Consider the following 19,023-nt stretch of genomic DNA (forward strand, 5'->3'; position numbering starts at 1 on the left):
ACCTTAGAGATAAGTAATCCTGTTTAATTCCATTTAGAATACTGTTTGAAGGCTTTTTGAAAAGTAAGAATATAAATTTCTGATTTTGAGGGATTTTCTGCACTAAATTACTTCTGCAGTATCTGGCACATCATAACATAAATTCTGTGAGATAGTTATATCACTTGACTCTGACAGATGGTCTTTGTACTGTGTATTGAGTTAATGCTGAGAGACTTAAAAGACACTTCACAGGGTGTTATTTACAAATTTCTTTTCATACATTGCATTATTCATACATGAGCAGCTTTTTCTTTTTAAAATCTGGCTTTGTAATGCAACCCTAAAACAATTAAATGTCTTTTCTGACAATTAGTTATTTTTGATGTGATTTCCAATTTAAAAATCAGATATTCTATTTTTCTAGAAGAACCTAACAAGACATGTGACAGCAGTAACCCTAGTGCCACCACTGCCTCCATCCAGCCTAACCTGGAGCACAGTAACAGCAGCAGTGAGCTAAGCTCTTCCCAGAGCGAGCCTGCCAAGGCAGCCGATGACCCTGAAAATGGAGAAAGAGAGTCCCATACACCTGTCTCTATTCAAGAAGAGATAGGTAAGGATACACTTCATACAGCGAAAGGAACTTTTTTTTTTTAATTTTTAATTTTTTAAAATACAAGTTTGATGGGGGTGGGAAGATTTGGATTTTCTTTCTTTTTTTTTTTTTTTTTTTTTAAGCATAAGTAACACTTGGACTCAGTGCTTTTGTTTTTAAAAAACAAACATATAGGAAAAAAAATTCATCTATTTCACACCCTCTCCCCAAAGGTAACCACCATTAATTGGAATTGTATCTTTCTCTGTGTAGTTACATTTATGTATGTATGCTTAGAAAAAACACTTTTTTTTTTTAATATATAAACGGAATCATTCTGCACGTATTGTCTGCATCTTGCTTTTTTCACTCAGTAATACATGTAGGGGTTCTTTTCATGTAATAAATTGAATTTATTCTTTTTAACTGCTGCGTGATATGCCACAGTACAGATGAACCATAATTCATTTACTGTTTCTCTATTAATGGACATCTAGGCTGTTAACAGTTTTTTCCTTATTACAACTAGTGGTGCTTTTTAACATCCTCAACATGTATCTTTGTCTACTTATGTAAGTATTTCTGGCAGTGTAGGTACAGTAAGTGGAATTGCTGGATCATATGGTAGGTACATTTTTAAAATAGTGATGGCTATTGCTTAATTGTACATTAAAAGAAATGTATACTAATAATTTACATATATATGTATTTCTTCACATTTTCACCTTTTGCATTTTGGCCAGTGGTATTTCATGAAAAAATTTGCATATCTCTGCTTACTAATGTGGTTGAATTTCTTTTCATGTGTTTGCTGAACTTTCTGTGAATTGCTTATTCATGTCTTTTGCTCACTTTTTCCTCTTGACTTTTGATATTCCCCAATGAGTTTTAGGAACGCTTTATGTATTTTGGGTATTGATTTTTTATTTTACCTCTATACTTAAATAGGCATTGCTTGTTTTGTACAGAAAGTTTTTACGTTTTTTTATGCATTTAAATCTATCTTTTTCTTTAGGATTTCTCTGGATTTTGTGTCTTGCTAAGTAAGGAAGACCATCTCTATCCCAGGAACATACATATATTTTACAGTAATTTCACCTAATACTTTATAACTTTGTCTTTAATCCTGCTGGTGTGTAATTTTGTGTATGAGATGGAAATCTATTTTAATTAAAACCTTTTCAATTGCAAGTGACCAAACTAGCTTAAACTAGCTTAAGTGAAAAGGGAATTTAATTAGCTCATGTAATTGGGAAGTCCAAGCCATCATCAGGCATAACTGGACCCCCTGGTATCAAAACTCTTTCCATTTTCCTCTTTCTGTCTCAACTTTTTGGATCTGCATATGTTTGTGTCTTAACCTCGTTCTCTCCTAATACAGACAGGCTTTTCCCAAGTGGCAGGGAAGATGGCCTCAGCGGTTTGTATTCATAAGTTTCCATGGTCTGTGACCCAAAGGCAAGGCCCCTACTTCTGCTCCAAATCAAAAGTGCTTGAGGAAGGAATTTGAGTGGCCTATTGGACATATTGTTCCCACCCTGTGGCCAGGGCAGGCAAGGTATTATGATTGATGGCTCCAGCAAAAGTATATGATTGGAGTGGGGTAGGAATGGTTTTCCAAATAAAGAGAGATGTGAAGTCAGGAAACAGTGAATATCCACAGTTCCACCCTAGCTCAGGACAAGCATGTGTATCCAAACTCAGAAGCGCTTCTGCCTAACATAATGCAAAGGTCTCACCCACAACTGAAAATTGTTTCAAAAACTTCTGTCCCCAAATTACACCTGATAACATTGTATCTAGGATTTCTGTGTATTGTGTGTACTATTTTGATTACATCTGGACGTGGCTTACCTTGATCTTACAATCCATGAGCCAGGTTATGAGTTTTAACTACCTGTAACACTCATTATCCTGATGGTGGACGGTATTCTCCAATAAACCTGGCTAGCATTTTCTGGGACATTCTCCGGGAGGATGGATATGGACAAGATGTGAGAAGAACATGGCAAGATCCCCCTGCTGGAGGCAATCCTGCTTTACCAGCCTAGGTCCACCTGTCAGGGATGGCCTGCTGGAAATTGCTGTAGGTTTGAATAATTATACATCCTGTTTGACAGGTTTGGAGTTTTTTCTGGCAGTCGTACCCCTTGTATATTGCTTGGACCCCCAGCTCGTACCTAATGCCCAGAAACTTGGCTCGGGGTACCTGAAGGTAAACCCCCTTCACTTACCCAGTTTGTCTGCCCTAGCCCTCAGGTGAGCAAAGTCTGTATAGCTCCTGCCTCTTGACATCATTAAACAAAGAGTTAGGGAGGCTAGGGTTGAGCAGCTCTGGACTCTGCCTGCAGGCTGCATCACTGTGATTCCCTCCTTTGTAACAGGGAGAATACACCTTTTTGCAGGGTGTAGTAGATAATGACCTCCACTCTTAGCCTTGTTCCCTTTCTCTGTTCCTTCAAGTGTTTCCCCCAGGGATGAATTTTCTGCCTCCTTGCCCTTATTTGCACTAAATTTAGCAAGTGGCAACAAATGGACTCTTGCCTATTGGATCCTTGGCTGTAAATTGAGTGGCTTCAGTTTAAAAAGTGCCACGCTGTTCCCTTTCTGCTTTTAGGAAGTCTGGGCTTGATTAAGTGAGGTTTAAAATGTCTTTATTGGAGAACTTCAGTGATGGTCCCAAGAAGTAGCCTCTATAGCTCAACATGACCGTGTCTTGATTTAGTCAGTGGCATTATTGTCTGCTTGGTTTTTCATTTGCGATTGCCACACTTAGTTTTTAAAAACTGAAAAAGGAAAATGAGGTCTTGTTTAACTATCTGGCCAATGGAAATCGGATAGTGATGCAATAGTTTTAGAATATATAGGAATTTTCAGCTGAAGTGAGATTCATGGAAAAGCAGAAGTTGCTCCTTGGCAGTTAAATCCATCACTTTAAAAAATTGATGTTATGAAAATATGAGAGGCCTTTACTATATTTAAAAAAAATTAATGCAGTTGATTTTCACATGTACATTGTCTGCAAACACAAATAATTACCTAGATTCCTTAGGAGAACATGCACTTTATGTTTATAAGCTTTAAAAGGTTAGGTATTTGAACAGACTTTCAGTGGAAATCTTTCTAAAATTAATTATATCCTTTTAATACAGAAATCCACATTGAATATATAAGGCAATATTTTATCAGTTTGCATTTCGAGTTATGTTTGTTCCTTGTTAACCTGTAGCAGCCCTTCCCCTTTTCTGGTAGATGACCTTTATAACAGATGACCGGGCATATTTGAATTTTCTGTAAAATAATGACTCACAGTGAAGTTCTGACATACTTTCTTTGGAGTAAAACTTTGAAGAACTAATCCATTTGCTTTGGGTATTCAAGGACTTTTTCTGTTTGTTTTCTGGATCTTAGTTGTCTACCAGATAGAATATTTGGATTAGTAAAGTATTATTACTTGTTACATATAGTCTACTTACTATTAGCAATTACTTTGGGCTTTTTGTTTGATAACAGGTGATTTCAAATCAGAGAAGTCTAATGGGGAAATAAGTGAGTCTCCTGGAGGAGGAAGAGGAGCATCTGGTTCAACTCGGATTATCACCAGGTTACGGAACCCAGACAGCAAACTGAGTCAGCTGAAGAGCCAACAGGTGGCCGCTGCAGCCCATGAAGCAAATAAATTATTTAAGGAGGGGAAAGAGGTGTGTTCTTTCTGTTTAAAACAAACATCTCTGGAATGTGAAATAATTTTTAAAATAGAAGCAGGATGTTTGTAGACATATACTTTTGAACTGTATTTTCCTGACTTCGAGAGTGTAGTGTGTAGGAAGATTAAAAGTGTTAGGTTTATATTATGATAAATGTACACCCCAGTTTCAATCCATGCCTAGAAATGCTGGACATGGATAGTATACTTTCTTATATACGGTTAGTTTTATTGTATGCAATTCTAAAGAGATAGAGGCTTCTTTTTCACATGTGGGAACAGGTAGGCTCTTTGTGGGCTTTATTAAAGGTCTGATGCTCAGATCTGACTGGAGTCACTTTAGATGAACCTGCCACTAAAGGATGGGACTTGACCTCTTGACAGCAGACAGTAGTGTGTAGAACATCATCTTAACCCTGATTCTGAATAAAAAAATTGAAGCTAAGACTCAGTATTTCTGTCCCCCAGCCAGCCATGGTGATTGAATAAGGGTCACAGTTGTGTCTTTCAGATTTGAGAATTATTTGCAGGGTAGATATTTGCAAGAATATGCAGTGTTTTTAACATCATAGAAAAGGCTTTAAAGCAGAGGTTTTCAGGCTACTTTTTCACTCTGACCCTCAGTAGGACATTTTTCATAGCCCAGTGTGCACATACGTGCTCAGTTGTGTCCAGCTCTTTATGACACCACGGACTGTAGCCCACCAGGCCCCTCTGTCAGTGGGTTTGTTCTGGAAAGAATACTAGAGTGGGTTGCCATTTCCTCCTCCTTTAGGGATTGAACCTGTGTCTCCTGCATTGCGGGTAGGTTCTTGACCGCCGAGCCACTGGGGAAGCCCTTAGCAACCTAGTACATATATTTAAAAGTTTCCTGAAATAGTATTTTACCTTACTGTGTGGGAAGCACTCTAGTATTTTCTTTTCTAGTCTATTGTATTATAGTTCATTTTTTTTAAAGCTGGATAAGGCCCACTATTGATTTCACAGGCCACTAAAGGATTGGAATCAACTATTTGAAACACTGTTTTCATATATCTATGGGCTCTTATCTAAAGCTGGAATGATAAAAGGAACAGAATAAAATACATTTTTAGGAGTGTACTTTGGAGGGGAATAGTACATGTAATGCCCTCATGCTTAAGCCTAACCCCTGTGTATTGTAAGCTTGAGATAATGACTGTTGAATGATTTATATATCACACATTGGATTTCAGGTGTATATTTGAGATATATAAAAGCACTTACTAATGTCCAACATACAACAGGCACTTTAATAAAGCTTAATTTTTTTTCTTTTTGCAGGTACATCTTGGTTGTTTAATGATAAATAATTAGCTTTCGCTTATAACTGAGCTTTTAACTTCAAAAGTGCAGTCATAAGATGTATTTTAACTTACTTTGAATGATAAATTAAAAACTGTTGAAAGACAATTGATCAGATTTATTATACATTTGACACAAATAATGGAGTCTTTTTTTATTTTCTTGGCCAGGTACTGGTAGTTAACTCTCAAGGAGAAATTTCACGGTTGAGCACCAAAAAGGAAGTGGTCATGAAGGGAAACATCAACAATTATTTCAAGTTGGGTCAAGAGGGGAAGTATCGCGTCTACCACAATCAGTACTCCACCAATTCATTTGCTTTGAATAAGCATCAGCACAGAGAAGACCATGATAAGAGAAGACATCTTGCACATAAATTCTGCCTGACTCCAGCTGGAGAGTTCAAATGGAATGGTTCTGTCCATGGGTCCAAAGTTCTTACTATATCTACCCTGAGACTGACTATCACCCAGTTGGAAAACAATATCCCTTCCTCCTTTCTTCATCCCAATTGGGCTTCGCACAGGTAAAGGAAACTAAGGTTTGTTTATTGCTGTGAATATAGTAAGTATTTATAAAATGATTATTGCAGTTGCACACTTTAAACTGTCATTTAAAAATATGTTTATATTAAAATTTTAAATAAATATTAAAAAATGTGGCTGCTCCAGGTCTTTACTGCAGCATGCAGCATGCAGCATCTTTAGTCCTGGCATGTAGGGTCTAGTTCCCTGACCAGGGATAGAACTCAGGCCCCTTGGATTGCGAGCGTAGAGCCTTGGCTGCTGGGCCACTAGGGAAATCCCTAAGCTGTCAGTATTAGTGAATTGAATGACATCAGTTTAGTCAGCAAAACACTGAGGATGTTAGGAATATGAGTGTACTTCTGTAGTTACTGAACCGAGACTTGCCTGGCAGTCCACTGGTTAAGACTCCATGCTTCTAAGGGCATGGGTTCAGTCCCTGGTCAGGGATCTATCCTGCATACCGTGCGGTATGACCAATAAATTGATTAATTAATTGATTAATTTAAAATATAAAGATAATGAACCAACACTGACATTTGGAAGATTTCTGGAAAGCAGTCTTTATTCCTGGAACCAAATGGAGTCCCAACAAAGGTGGGACATCATAGAAAGTGTAAGGATTCGGAGGACTAACTGGCCTCTGAGATTCCTCCAGTGTTCAAAATCTGTGATTCTGTGAGGTAGAAACTCCAGTAGTAGTGTGTTTTGTACTTGATTAGCCTAGAGACATACGCCTCATATATGTGCTTAGTCACTCAGTCATGTCTGACTCTCTGTGGCCCCATGGACTGTAGTCTGCCAGTCTCCTCTGTCATGGGATTTCCCAGGCAAAAATACTGGAGTGGTTAGTCACTCCCTTCTCCAGAGGATCTTCCCAACCAGGGATTGAACCCAAGTCTCCTGCATTGCAGGCAGATTGTTTACCGGCTGAGCCACCAGGGGCTCCCCTGGATAAGCCCATGGACAAAGGAGCCTGGAAGGCTACAGTCCATGGGGTCACAAAGACTTGGACATGAGTGAGCGACTAACACTTTGACATGCCTTATAAGGTAAAGTTGTCATAAATTACAACTCTGGTGCTTTTAATTTAAAGATCAACAAGATGAAATTTTGTTTTTTCCTTTTTTTCCCCCCACTTCTGAAATATAGGGCAAATTGGATCAAGGCTGTTCAGATGTGTAGCAAACCCAGAGAATTTGCATTGGCTTTAGCTATTTTGGAGTGTGCAGTTAAGCCCGTTGTGATGCTGCCGATATGGCGGGAATCTTTAGGACATACCAGGTAAGTGAATCCTGAGCCTTATGAATAATGTGTTATACCCCCTTTTGGAGTATTAGTCTATTAATAATGAAAGTCAATGTCTTTAAAAAGCCATATTAAAGATTTAACTAATCTTGACCGCAAAGAGTCGAACACAACTGAGTGACTGAACAACCTTGACCTCATTTTTCTCCTCTCTGAGGTATAACCCTGAATGAATATTAGTTCTTATTTATGATATAGGATTGTAATGAAGATCAGAAGAGATCAGGTATATACAAATGAAAAATATTTTCTAAAGTAAAAAAAACATCTTTAGGGACTTTACTGGTGGGCCAGTGGTTTAAGACTGTGCTTCCCCTGCAGGGAATTAAGATCCTGCATGCTGTAAGGCACGGCCAAAACAAAAAAGAAACTAAAACAGCAACATCAAGTGAAAGCACTTTTATTGAATAGGAAGAGTGCTCATGTTTTTTGAATATTTATTCTGGAATGTGCTGGAGATCTGATATATTTAGAAACGAGTATTTGGCCCAACATAATGTAGCTCCTAAGTAGTCTAAGAGTTACGTGACTTTAGCACCTGGCTAACAAAAAGGATAACTATTGTGATGTAACTCTACTTTGCAGCTCGAATGGATTTATTTTGTAACTTTAATTTTTAAAAGTTCTTATTATAAAAATAATATAAGCTTACAGTGAAAACCATAAATTATTATTTAATGTGATAAGTAAGACTGCTTCTGAAGAACTATGGATGGAGGTTCGTGACATTGTGCAGGAGGCACTAATCAAGACCATCCCAAAGAAAAAGAAATGCACAAGGGCAAAATGGCTGTCTAAGGAGGCCTTACAAATAGCTGTGAGAAGAAGAGAAGTGAAAGGCAAAGGAGAAAAGGAAAGATATACCCATTTGAATGCAGAGTTCCAAAGAATAGCAAGGAGAGATAAGAAAGCCTTCCTCATGGATCAGTGCAAAGAAATAGAGGAAAACAATAGAATGGGAAAGACTAGAGATCTCTTCAAGAAAATTAGGGATACCAAGGGAACATTTCATGCAAAGATGGGCACAATAAAGTACAGAAATGGTATGGATTTAACAGAAGCAGAAGATATTAAGAAGAGGTGGCAAGAATACACAGAAGAACTATACAAAAGAGATCTTAATGTCTCAGATAACCATGATGGTGTGATCACTCACCTAGAGCCAGACATACTGGAATGTGAAGTCACGTGGGCCTTAGGAAGCATCACTACGAACAAAGCTAGTGGAGGTGATGAAATTCCAGTTGAGCTATTTTAAATCCTGAAAGATGATGCTGTGAAAGTGCTGCACTCAGTATGCCAGCAAATCTGGAAAACTCAGCAGTGGCCACAGCATTGGAAAAGGTCAGTTTTCATTCCAATCCCAAAGAAAGGCAATGCCAAAGAATGCTCAAACTACCACACAATTGCACTCATCTCACACGCTAGCAAAGTAATGCTCAAAATTCTCCAAGCCAGGCTTCAGCAATACGTAAACTGTGAACTTCCAGGTGTTCAAGCTGGTTTTAGAAAAGGCAGAGGAACCAGAGATCAAATTGCCAACATCCGCTGGATCATGGAAAAAGCAAGAGAGTTCCAGAAAAACATCTATTTCTGTTTTATTGACTATGCCAAAGCCTTTGACTGTGTGGATCACAACAGACTGTGGAAAATTCCTCAAGAGATGGGAATACCAGACCACCTTACCTGCCTCCTGAGAAGTCTGTATGCAAGTCAGGAAGCAACAGTTAGAACTAGACATGGAACAACAGACTGGTTCCAGATCGAGAAAGGAGTACGTCAAGGCTATATTGTCACCCTGCTTATTTAACTTATATACAGAGTACATCATGAGAAATGCTAGGCTGGATGAAGCACAAGCTGGAATCAAGATTGCTGGGAGAGATATCAATAATCTCAGATATGCAGATGACACCACCCTTATAGCAGAAAGCGAAGAAGAACTGAAGAGCCTCTTAATGAAAGTGAGAGAGGACAGTTAAAAAGTTGGTTTAAAACTCAGCATTCAGAAAACTAAGATCATGGCCTCTGGTCCCATCACTTCATGGCAAATAGATGGGAAACAGTGACAGACTTTATTTTCTTGGCTCCAAAATCACTGCAGATGGTGACTGCAGCCATGAAATTAAAAGACGCTTGATCCTTAGAGGAAAAGTTATAACCAACCTAGATAGCATATTAAAAAGCAGAGACATTATTTTGCCAACAAAGGTCCGTCTAGTCAAAGGTGTGATTTTTCCAGTAGTCATGTATGGATGTGAGAGTTGAACTATAAAGAAAGCTGAGTACAAAGAATTGATACTTTTCAACTGTGGTGTTGGAGAAGACTCTTGAAGAGTCTCCTGGACTGCAAGGCGATCCAACCCGTCCATCCTAAAGGAAATTAGTCCTGAATATTCATTGATGGACTGATGCTGAAGCTGGAGCTCCAATACTTTGGCCACCTAATGTGAAGAACTGACTCATTGGAAAAGACCCTGATGCTGGGAAGGATTGAAGGCGGGAGGAGAAGGGGATGACAGAGGATGAGTTGGTTGGATGGCATCACCGACTCGATGGACCTGAGTTTGAGCAATCTCCGGGAGTTGGTGATGGACAGGGAAGCCTGGTGTGCTCCAGTCCATGGGGTCGCAGAGAGACACCACGGACTGAACTAAAGACTCCTCCTGCCTTCCCTGCCCCTTTGAGCCCACTCCAAAGATATAATGCTATACTTTTAAAAATATATATTTTGTGTTGCTTTTTACAGCTGTGTTTTACCTTATAATGAAAAATTTTAAAGAAAAGTAAGTATGCCTGCTAAATATTTTTTATCTGTCAAAGGTCGCTGTAAGTTTTCTGTAGTCTTCCCCACTCCTCCCCCGCCAACCTGTAATCTTACAGATACTTTTTTCCCTCTCTCCTTTCTCCCTCCTATTTTGAATGTAATTGCTGCTCCTGATATAAGCTTATACAAATGGAATGGACTTAAATTCTTCCTAGGATTAAAAATAACTTAGATACTATTACAGTTTACTAATCTTTATCAGATTATCAGGAATAAAAAAAAAGGGAGAGGTCAAAGGACAAATAACCAATATCAAGAACATTTCTGATTCTCTGTCACTGATACTGGTGATTTCAAACCTTCAGAGTCCACTGACATAGCACTCAGGCTTCCTACATCTGTAGAGAAAGCATCCTGTTGAACGCCTTGTTTTGGGTGGGAAAAGGGTTGAGAAGGAGGAGTTCCACAGGTCTCAGCCATTGGACGTAGGGCAGAGGCCAGGCTTTTAGGCACGAAAAGAATTTCTGGTTCAGTTTGAAGGATATCACTGTGCCTATCAGAGTAAGGATTTGGGCAGGACCAGATGATTTCATAAGAAAGCTTTTCAAATTTTAGGAAAACAGGTAATTCTATTTAAATTGTTCCATATGGAAAAAAGGAAATCTTGTGCATTAGTTCTGTCGGTATTATAACTTGATAAATAGGCAAATAGTTAAATGGAAAAGTAAGATCCTGTCTCACTTATTAATATTTACCATTGATTAATAATAGCAAATAGAAGTATATGCAGGAAATCTTAAAGCATTAGGAAATATACTCAGGAGTAAATTAAAAGAATAATAAATCATGACAAAATTGACTTCCTGTAGGCATGGAATGTTTGTCTGTTTTTAGGAGATTATTAATACCATGTTATCTTAAGAAGTCAGGGAAAACTTTGATTTTCTCTTTAGATGTCAGGAGGGTATTTGTTTATTAAGAAGATATGAGTTCATTATTAATTCTTGTGTTAAGTATTAAAAAATACTCAAGTAACTAGAGATAGATGAGTAATTACCCCCACCCACCCTGCTTGGTTGTAAAGATACATTTCAAACCAAACCATCATTTTTTTTATGGAACTCTTGAAGTTTTCCCATTAACATTTAGGTGGAACAAAACAAGAGAATCCCCACTGTTACTGTTAACTTTTCCTAAAAGTATTAGTTAATGCAGTTTGCCAAGAGAAGTAAAACATATAGGTAAATGTAGGGATAGTTATTTAAGTTGGTTTAATTATATACCTAATTGACTGAAAAACTGTAAAACAATATGAAAATTAAATAAGGTGGCCCCTATACTCTACAATAGGATTTATATATACGAATAGTAACCATGAGAAAAATACAGTGAGAGTTCTGAGTTAAAATAACAAATTAAAAAGTCCATTTAGTTTTGTTGCCTACTGAACTCCACCATAGCTATGGCAAAGGGATTTTTTTTCAAAGCATAAACCAATAGGGACAAGGGAAACCACAGAGAATGCAGTGCCGTGTAGCTGTGGAAGCAGTATTGCAGGTGAACAAGGGGTACCCTAACCAAGAAACGCAGATCCCAAGTCAGTGGGGAAGAACTGAGAATTTTCACCAGTCACACTACAGAACCCTTGAAAGGCACGGAAGCAGCAAGTGCAGAGCAGTCTGCTTTCTGGGCAGTGCAGCTGTTTACACCCGGTCCTGCCGGGTTCCCTGAGTGTGGAGCGTCTTCTAGCCCTTGCTGATGGCCCCACCCTGTGATTGCACCACAAGAAGCTCTTAACTTGTGAAGTGTGACCTGGAGACAAGATTATTTTTTCCTGGGGTGCTTTTTTTAATAATGACAACATTGCTCTTGCTCATGCAGCTGGTTTTATTCTTGCTACTGGGTTTTCAGGACACACATGTAGGTGCTTGTGAAACTATGAAGAAAAACAAGGAAATGATAGCACAGCACAGAAGTCAGCATAATGCCTGCCTGGGGTGGGACATTGTAGCTTAGGATGTAGTCGTTGTTGACAAGGGTATGTTTCTTAACCTGGTTACAGTTTCCGTGTTTTTAAAGATTATAATGAAGAAAATATCCAGCAATAACACAATATCTCAAACCAGGAATAAATTTAATTCAGGGCATGTGAAGAAATCATTTATATATATATATATATATATAAAGGCTACCTTGGGACTTCCTCAGCAGTCCAGCAGTTAGGACTTCACACTTCCATGGTGGGTTCAGTCCCTGGTTGGGGAACTGGGATCCACATGCCACACGGTGGCAGCACCCCCTGCCCTCAGCGCCTCCCCCACCAGAAAGAAAAGATATAAAGGGTATAATTTGAGTAAATGGAAAGAAACATCATATGCTTCCATGCAGTATACTAATTATGCTAATTTAATCTATCAAAATTAATTTTCATTTGCAATGTGAATAGTTTTCCGTTTGGAGGGTAAGGGAGACTTGACCAAAATGATGCTAGTATTTCCTCTAGAAAACTTAATGTGTAAGAAAAGGAAAACAGGTGTTACAGAAAAAGGATTAGATATTTAGAATGTGTTTTGAAGCTACAATAGTCAAAATACTTTGTCCTAGAGAAAAAGTAGAGCAATGGAATCAAACAGAGAATCCAAAAATAAACCGAAACACACATGGAAATCTACTGTGATAACTTTTCCTGTCAGACAAGGAAGGAGGGTGTGTGTGGGGAAAATATCATCCACATTCCTGCTTCAGCAAAAACATTCATCAGACAAATGAGGATTAAAAAGAAAAACAACATACTGTTAAAAACAGTAACAGAAAGCTTAAAAAGAGAGCATGGATTAATTTATATTTTTGTTGTGATACTTTCTTTTCAAACAGATATAAAACCCAGATGCCATAGATGAGTAAAGTGGATATATGTATTTAAAATTCTCAGTGGAAAAATAATATAATCAAACTCAAAAGACAGCTGAGACATTGAGGAAAAATATTTGCACCACAAATGGAAACTTTCCTTTAAAATGAAAAAGACCTTTTTTATAAATGAAATATCCATAACCTACAAGACATAGGATTTGAACAGGCATTTGGCAGCAAAATAAATGTGAAAGGCTAGTAGACATTTAAAAAAAAGGGGGGTAACTTCTCTCATAATTAAATGTAAATAAAAAACAATGGGACAGTATTTCTTCTCTCTCCGTTGGGCTAATTAGAAATTTGGTACTGACTTGAGTGAAGGTATGGGAAAGCAGGGTGACTAGAGTTGATGGCGACGTGAAGTGTGTAATTCTGCAGAGCAATTGGGCACTGTCAGCATTTTAAATACAATACTCTTTGGACTCAGCCATCCTACGAGTGGGAAACATGTTTACTAAGAAATAGGAAGACAGACGCAGCAGAGCCCCATGGACATGGGGAATAGAGTGAGGCTCATTCCGAACTTGGTGGCCCAGGGTCTCTGTGAACCGCGGACGTATGGAGGAAGCCCCTGTGCCCAGTGTGCCCCCCAGTGTGGAGCAGCCTGTGGAGGCTCAGACTACCAGCCTCCAGGGGTTTGATTCCTGGGGCCACCAGGCTGCCAGCAGTAGCCAGGATTTCTGCCCAACCACACAGAAGTGAACCCCTTCATAGCTCACCTTTCTTGCTGCTTTTTCCCATAAGGATTGTCTCAGAGGTGTTGAGAACAATAGAAACTGCTCTGGTAGAGGGAAATAGTAGGTTAGCTACAGTACTACCTCACTGGCCTGGCATCCCCAGCAAAGAAAAGCGTTTGTCTTTGGTGATGAAGATGGACCTGTTCCTCCCATGAACACCAAGACCACAGGCTGAGTGCCAGGCTTAGCTGTGTGTTCCCAGAGTGTCAGTGCACTGGTGTTCTCCCCAGACAGTGCTTCCTTTCTGGCCACCATCTGTGAAGATGGCTCAGTCACTGTGCCATACCTGGACTTTCATAGGAGTTTAAAGCTGAGCCCACAAAATCCCTGTTGAGAAATGCTGCTTGCTTGTGGCTCAGTCACTCCTGTAGTCTGGAAAGTTGAGGCTGTCTGGTTTTCCACCAAGCTGTGCCTACAGAGCTTGCCCCACTCCCTGGTTCCAGGAGTGGCTGCAAATCTATGGTATTTGAGACTAAGTTAGTCCCTGGTGAGAATTTCCTCCCTTTCCTCTTCTCCTGTCATTTGTGAGAGAATGAAGAACCTTTGCTATACTAGTTGTGTGCAGTTAACAGATTCTAGGGTCCTGTAGTTATAGGGACATGAAACTTGTTTCAAAGTGGAGATAGAAGGATTTTGGTGGAAGGATGGAGAAATAAAAAAGAATTAAATCCCCTCTTACATCTTTGTAGCACCTACCGCTCCCCCAGTTAACAAAAGAGCTCTTTCTTCTTTCCATATAGCTGTGCATTTGAAATTATCTACTTCTGGGTAGGGTATGATAAAAGCAGTTCTTCTACCACTAGGGCTTTTAGAGACAGGAGCTCCTTTGTAGATTTTGGTTAATGTTCTTTTTTATGGAAAATACTCCCATTCACAGAAATCTAGTGTAATCAACTTAAAACCTCACCACAGACTCACCCATCTCCTTACAGATAGGTGCAGTGGTATCTGATTTCCTGCCTGAAAAAAAGAGCATGGTCTATGCTGTACGCCTAATGATTATTGCCTGATTAATGTGGTCCTTCCTGCCCAACCCTTCCAGTCACCCAAAAGCAGGGTCCCTGTCTCTCTGCTAGTAGGAAGCCTAAATTCTATGTTAGTGGACCCTGTGAAGGCGCTACAGCCCCAAATGCTAAATAGAAATATTGGTTGATAAAAGTTTTGGGGCTTGTTGATCTTTTTGGGGGGAGGCAAGAAGATAATGTATCTTAGGGTTTGGAAAGATCTATGCAGTTTTCCATTGATTAAAAACTGTGTAATTGTATTTATAATATAACATCCTTTGTGTGATTATAATGTTGGTATATGCATGAAATAAATTATAAATGAGTTATTTCTTATAGAGAGGCATATGGGAAGGACAGCAGGTTTTATTTTTGCCTTTTTGTACTGTTTGATTTTCTACTATTACATAATTGTATATCTGCTTATTTTTGTGACTTTTCAGTTTTCTGGGTTGTGGAATTACAGTTAATCATTCTTTGCTTTTACCTTCCTAATCTTCAGTACTGTATTTTTATCTTTTTACTTTTTAAATGTAATTCTGTCTTTCTATTCATACATTCTTAGGTTACATAGAATGACATCAATTGAAAGAGAAGAAAAGGAGAAAGTCAAAAAAAAGGAGAAAAAACAAGAAGAGGAAGAAACAATGCAACAAGCTACATGGGTAAAATACACATTTCCAGTTAAACATCAGGTAATTTTTAGTATGATGTTATTTAAAAGTGTTAGCCATTTCTGAGACTTTGATTCTGTGACTTTGAATACTTAGTAATTTTATTTTACTTTTGATACACTCTTAATTAACATAGTTTGAATGAAGTAAATCTAGCAATTTTATAAGCATAGGTTTTTATTAGTAAAATATATGTGAGTCATCAGACCAATTTGTAGAAATTGTTATAAAATGTAAAATTGTTTTTTACATTTTTTTGTATCAGACAGGAATATTTAAGTTTCTTCAGAAATCTTTGATTCTGGGTGAAAATAAAATTGGCAAATTAATTTGCCTGACTGTTGATTTTATTTGGTAAAAATATGTAAAACCACATGTGCTTTATAAAACATTTTCATTCTTGTTTAATCAGCATGTTTTTATTTACACCAGGTTTGGAAACAAAAAGGAGAGGAATACCGAGTAACAGGATACGGTGGTTGGAGCTGGATTAGTAAAACTCATGTTTATAGGTTTGTTCCTAAATTGCCAGGCAATACCAATGTGCATTACAGAAAGTCAGTAGAAGGAGGTAAGTAACTGAAGCTGTTTTCCTGCATAATTTTTTCTGATCCACATTCTTACAAATTTGTAGTATATTGACAATATTTTGGATAAAAGTTTTTCTGAAATTCTTTCTAGAATGTGTAAAATTACTAATGTAGTTTAACAAGCTCTCATTTTTAAAATTACCTTTATTCACAGGATTTTGATACTTAGGATTCTAGCTTAAAAAGGTGAGAGAATAGAACTTGTTGAAAGAAAGAAGACCTCAGCTACTTAATTGTCTTTCTAAAATCTTAAATTCAATACTACTTAACTTCTTGAGGAATCAAATATCTGGTGACTTCAGCATTGTAACATAGAACCAAACCAGAAAGAAAGCAGTAGAGGCTTCCATAACACTGTCACGTAAAGGAGATATTAATTCAGTTTATGCCATTGGCTGATGACTTCAGAATTTAGAATCACAGAACTCTAGAGGTAAACTGTCCTTTTAGGAGACCATGTATTTTGAAACTCATGTTACATGAACAAATTATTTCATGAAGATGTTAAGGGACGTACTGACGCTCACACAGATGAAGAGTAATCGAATCCTGGCTAAAACCTGTGTCTCCTGGCTTCCGTTCCCCTTTCTGCACTCTACCTTGTCAAGTCTCCTTTGTTATCTAAGTGATTTTCAAAAGCAGATCTGTTCACTCTGCAGTATAATTTGCTGATTTATGGTGTGGTACGATTTTTGTTCGGGAAACCTGTGTTGTAGGCCAAATAAGTACACGCTTAGCTAACTGATTTGGCTTACTTGTGAATGGTTCTTGTGAAACCTAGACTGGTAGATTTTTGAAACTATTAAAGTTGTCATTGAACTACCTTTAGTAGATGCTCAATAACTATTTGCTAAATAGAAATGTTAAGTATTCACTTACTTATCTGATTATATTCGAGCTAAATGTCCATTATAATAAATTCCAAAAGATTGATTTTTTATTCTCATTTCATCGCTCTAGTTACTGTGTAGCAGTTAGAATTATGGAGAGCTTTTAATTGTGTCTGACCTGCTTTGTCCTATGTAGTGAAATCCAGATTATTGATATACAAAACATTGAGGCTTTTGCAAATTTATTTTGTATCCAATTTCCTTAGCATGGGGTTTTCTATTGTCTTAATGCTGGGCCTTTATCCAGCCAGCAGGTGCCATGTTGGTCTTGGAGCATCTTTTGAGTCTTTTCCTCCCTAATCAGTTGTCAGCAGGGGAAAAAACTTGTAGTAAATCAGATCCAAACAAGGCCACACTTTGCGTTTGTTTTTTTCTCTTTTCAGTGACACAGACTTAAATATTCTTAACCTGGGAGTCCATAGATAAACTTCAATTCTATCTAAGAATCCATTGAAATTTATTAACAAAAGCTTCTGTATGTACTTTTTCCCTAGATAGGGAATCATAGCTTTATCCAGTTCTAATATGGTTCTGTAATACAAACTATGTTAGAAACCACCGATGCAGACTTTCTGGGGTCAGTGAAGAGAGCGAAATAGTGTCCTGTGTGAAGATTCCTGACGTGCGTCTCAAGTGTAGTCTTTACTTCTATGGTTTAAGTCAGCTCAGCATGTAAGAAAGTATGTAGTATATTCGATTTTCGTTTTGTGAATTAAAAATAAGGTATAAATTGCTGGAATATACTTCATAATTTCCACTAAAGTAGGTGTATTAAAGTAAATTGCTAACATTTGACATACTTGTAATTACTATGTACTTGGTTCTTTTTAGTTAAAAATAACATGGATGAAAATATGGATGAATCGGATAGAAGGAAAAGTCCACGAAGCCCAAAAAAGATAAAAACAGAGCCTGATTCTGAGAAAGGCGAGGTAAAAGACTCTGATGCTGCAAAAGGAGCAGACCAAAGTGAAATGGACATTTCAAAGGTTACTGAGAAGAAGGATCAAGGTAAGGAGAGTCAAGTGTGGAGGGCACCTGGGGGTGATAAGAAAGCACTGGATCTAGTTGGCACAGCAGGAAAGGTACTGCTTTGTTTCTTTTCTATAACAGCATTATTGAAACATGGTTCATATGCCATATACTTCATCCACTTAGAGTGTACAGTTCACAGAGTTGTTCAGCAGTCACCACGCTCAATTTAGAGCATTCTCATCACCCCAAACAGAAACCTCATATCCACTAGCAGTTGGTCCTCTATCTTCCCTAAATCCCAATCTGCTTTCTGTCTTTATGGATTTGCCTGTGTTGGACATTCCGTATAAATGGAATCAGGTAGTATGTGCTCCTTTGTGTCTGGCTTCTTTCACTTTGCATATTTTCAGAGTTCTTCCATGTTGTGGCGTATATTAATATCAATAGTTCATTCCTTTTTATTTACACGTAATATTCTAGTGTATGAATACGTCATGTTTTGTTTATCCATTCATCAGTTGATGAACGTCTGTCTTTTTGGCTGTTAAGAATAATGGTAATAAGAACATTTGTATAGAAGTTCTTATGTGAACAAATGTCTTCATTTCTCTTGGGTAAATATGTAGGGATGGAATTGCTGAATCAAAGAAAACTGTGTTCAGCCTTTTGAGGAACTTGACTTTTGTGAACAGTTGTTTTTTAAAAACTAAAGGAGTTAGATAATGCATAAGCCTTAAGATGTTTTATAAGCCTAAAATAAATGAAATCTTACGTGAAGGTACTGGTATATGCAATAGATATCATGTACTAATTTTTTGTTGTGACATTCCATCATTTTTAGATATTGAGAATCAGAATATTTAAATATTTGGTATGTATGTGGTTTTTAACCTTTTATAAAGTTTAGCCCTGTCCATTGACCTACTTTAATCATATCAGGAACTTTTAAATATATAGCTATTTATAGTTAAGATTTTGAATAAAAGTAAGAAAAACTGGTATTTTTTTAAAATAAAAATATTATCATGAATTCCA

General features: G+C 37.7%; 1 protein-coding gene across 38 annotated transcripts in view; it reads left to right on the top strand.

The window, feature by feature from the left end:
* BPTF (bromodomain PHD finger transcription factor) overlaps positions 1-19,023 on the top strand; it is a 132,947-nt gene that overhangs the window by 68,313 nt on the left and 45,611 nt on the right. For 29 of the 38 annotated variants that reach the window (XM_086356849.1, XM_086356855.1, XM_086356867.1 and 26 more), the window contains 7 exons: positions 407-595; positions 4,091-4,278; positions 5,777-6,132; positions 7,283-7,414; positions 15,425-15,554; positions 15,966-16,104; positions 17,845-18,024. In XM_086356849.1, coding sequence (XP_086212975.1) covers positions 407-595; positions 4,091-4,278; positions 5,777-6,132; positions 7,283-7,414; positions 15,425-15,554; positions 15,966-16,104; positions 17,845-18,024 — 1,314 coding nt within the window. The remainder of the gene's footprint in view (positions 1-406; positions 596-4,090; positions 4,279-5,776; positions 6,133-7,282; positions 7,415-15,424; positions 15,555-15,965; positions 16,105-17,844; positions 18,025-19,023) is intronic. The other 9 variants (XM_086356857.1, XM_086356879.1, XM_086356875.1 and 6 more) reach the window with 2 other exon arrangements.

Source organism: Bos grunniens, chromosome 19 (genome assembly GCF_055505025.1).
Source record: "Bos grunniens cultivar Pamir isolate PY7600 chromosome 19, Bosgru_T2T1.0, whole genome shotgun sequence".
NCBI lineage: Eukaryota > Metazoa > Chordata > Mammalia > Artiodactyla > Bovidae > Bos > Bos grunniens.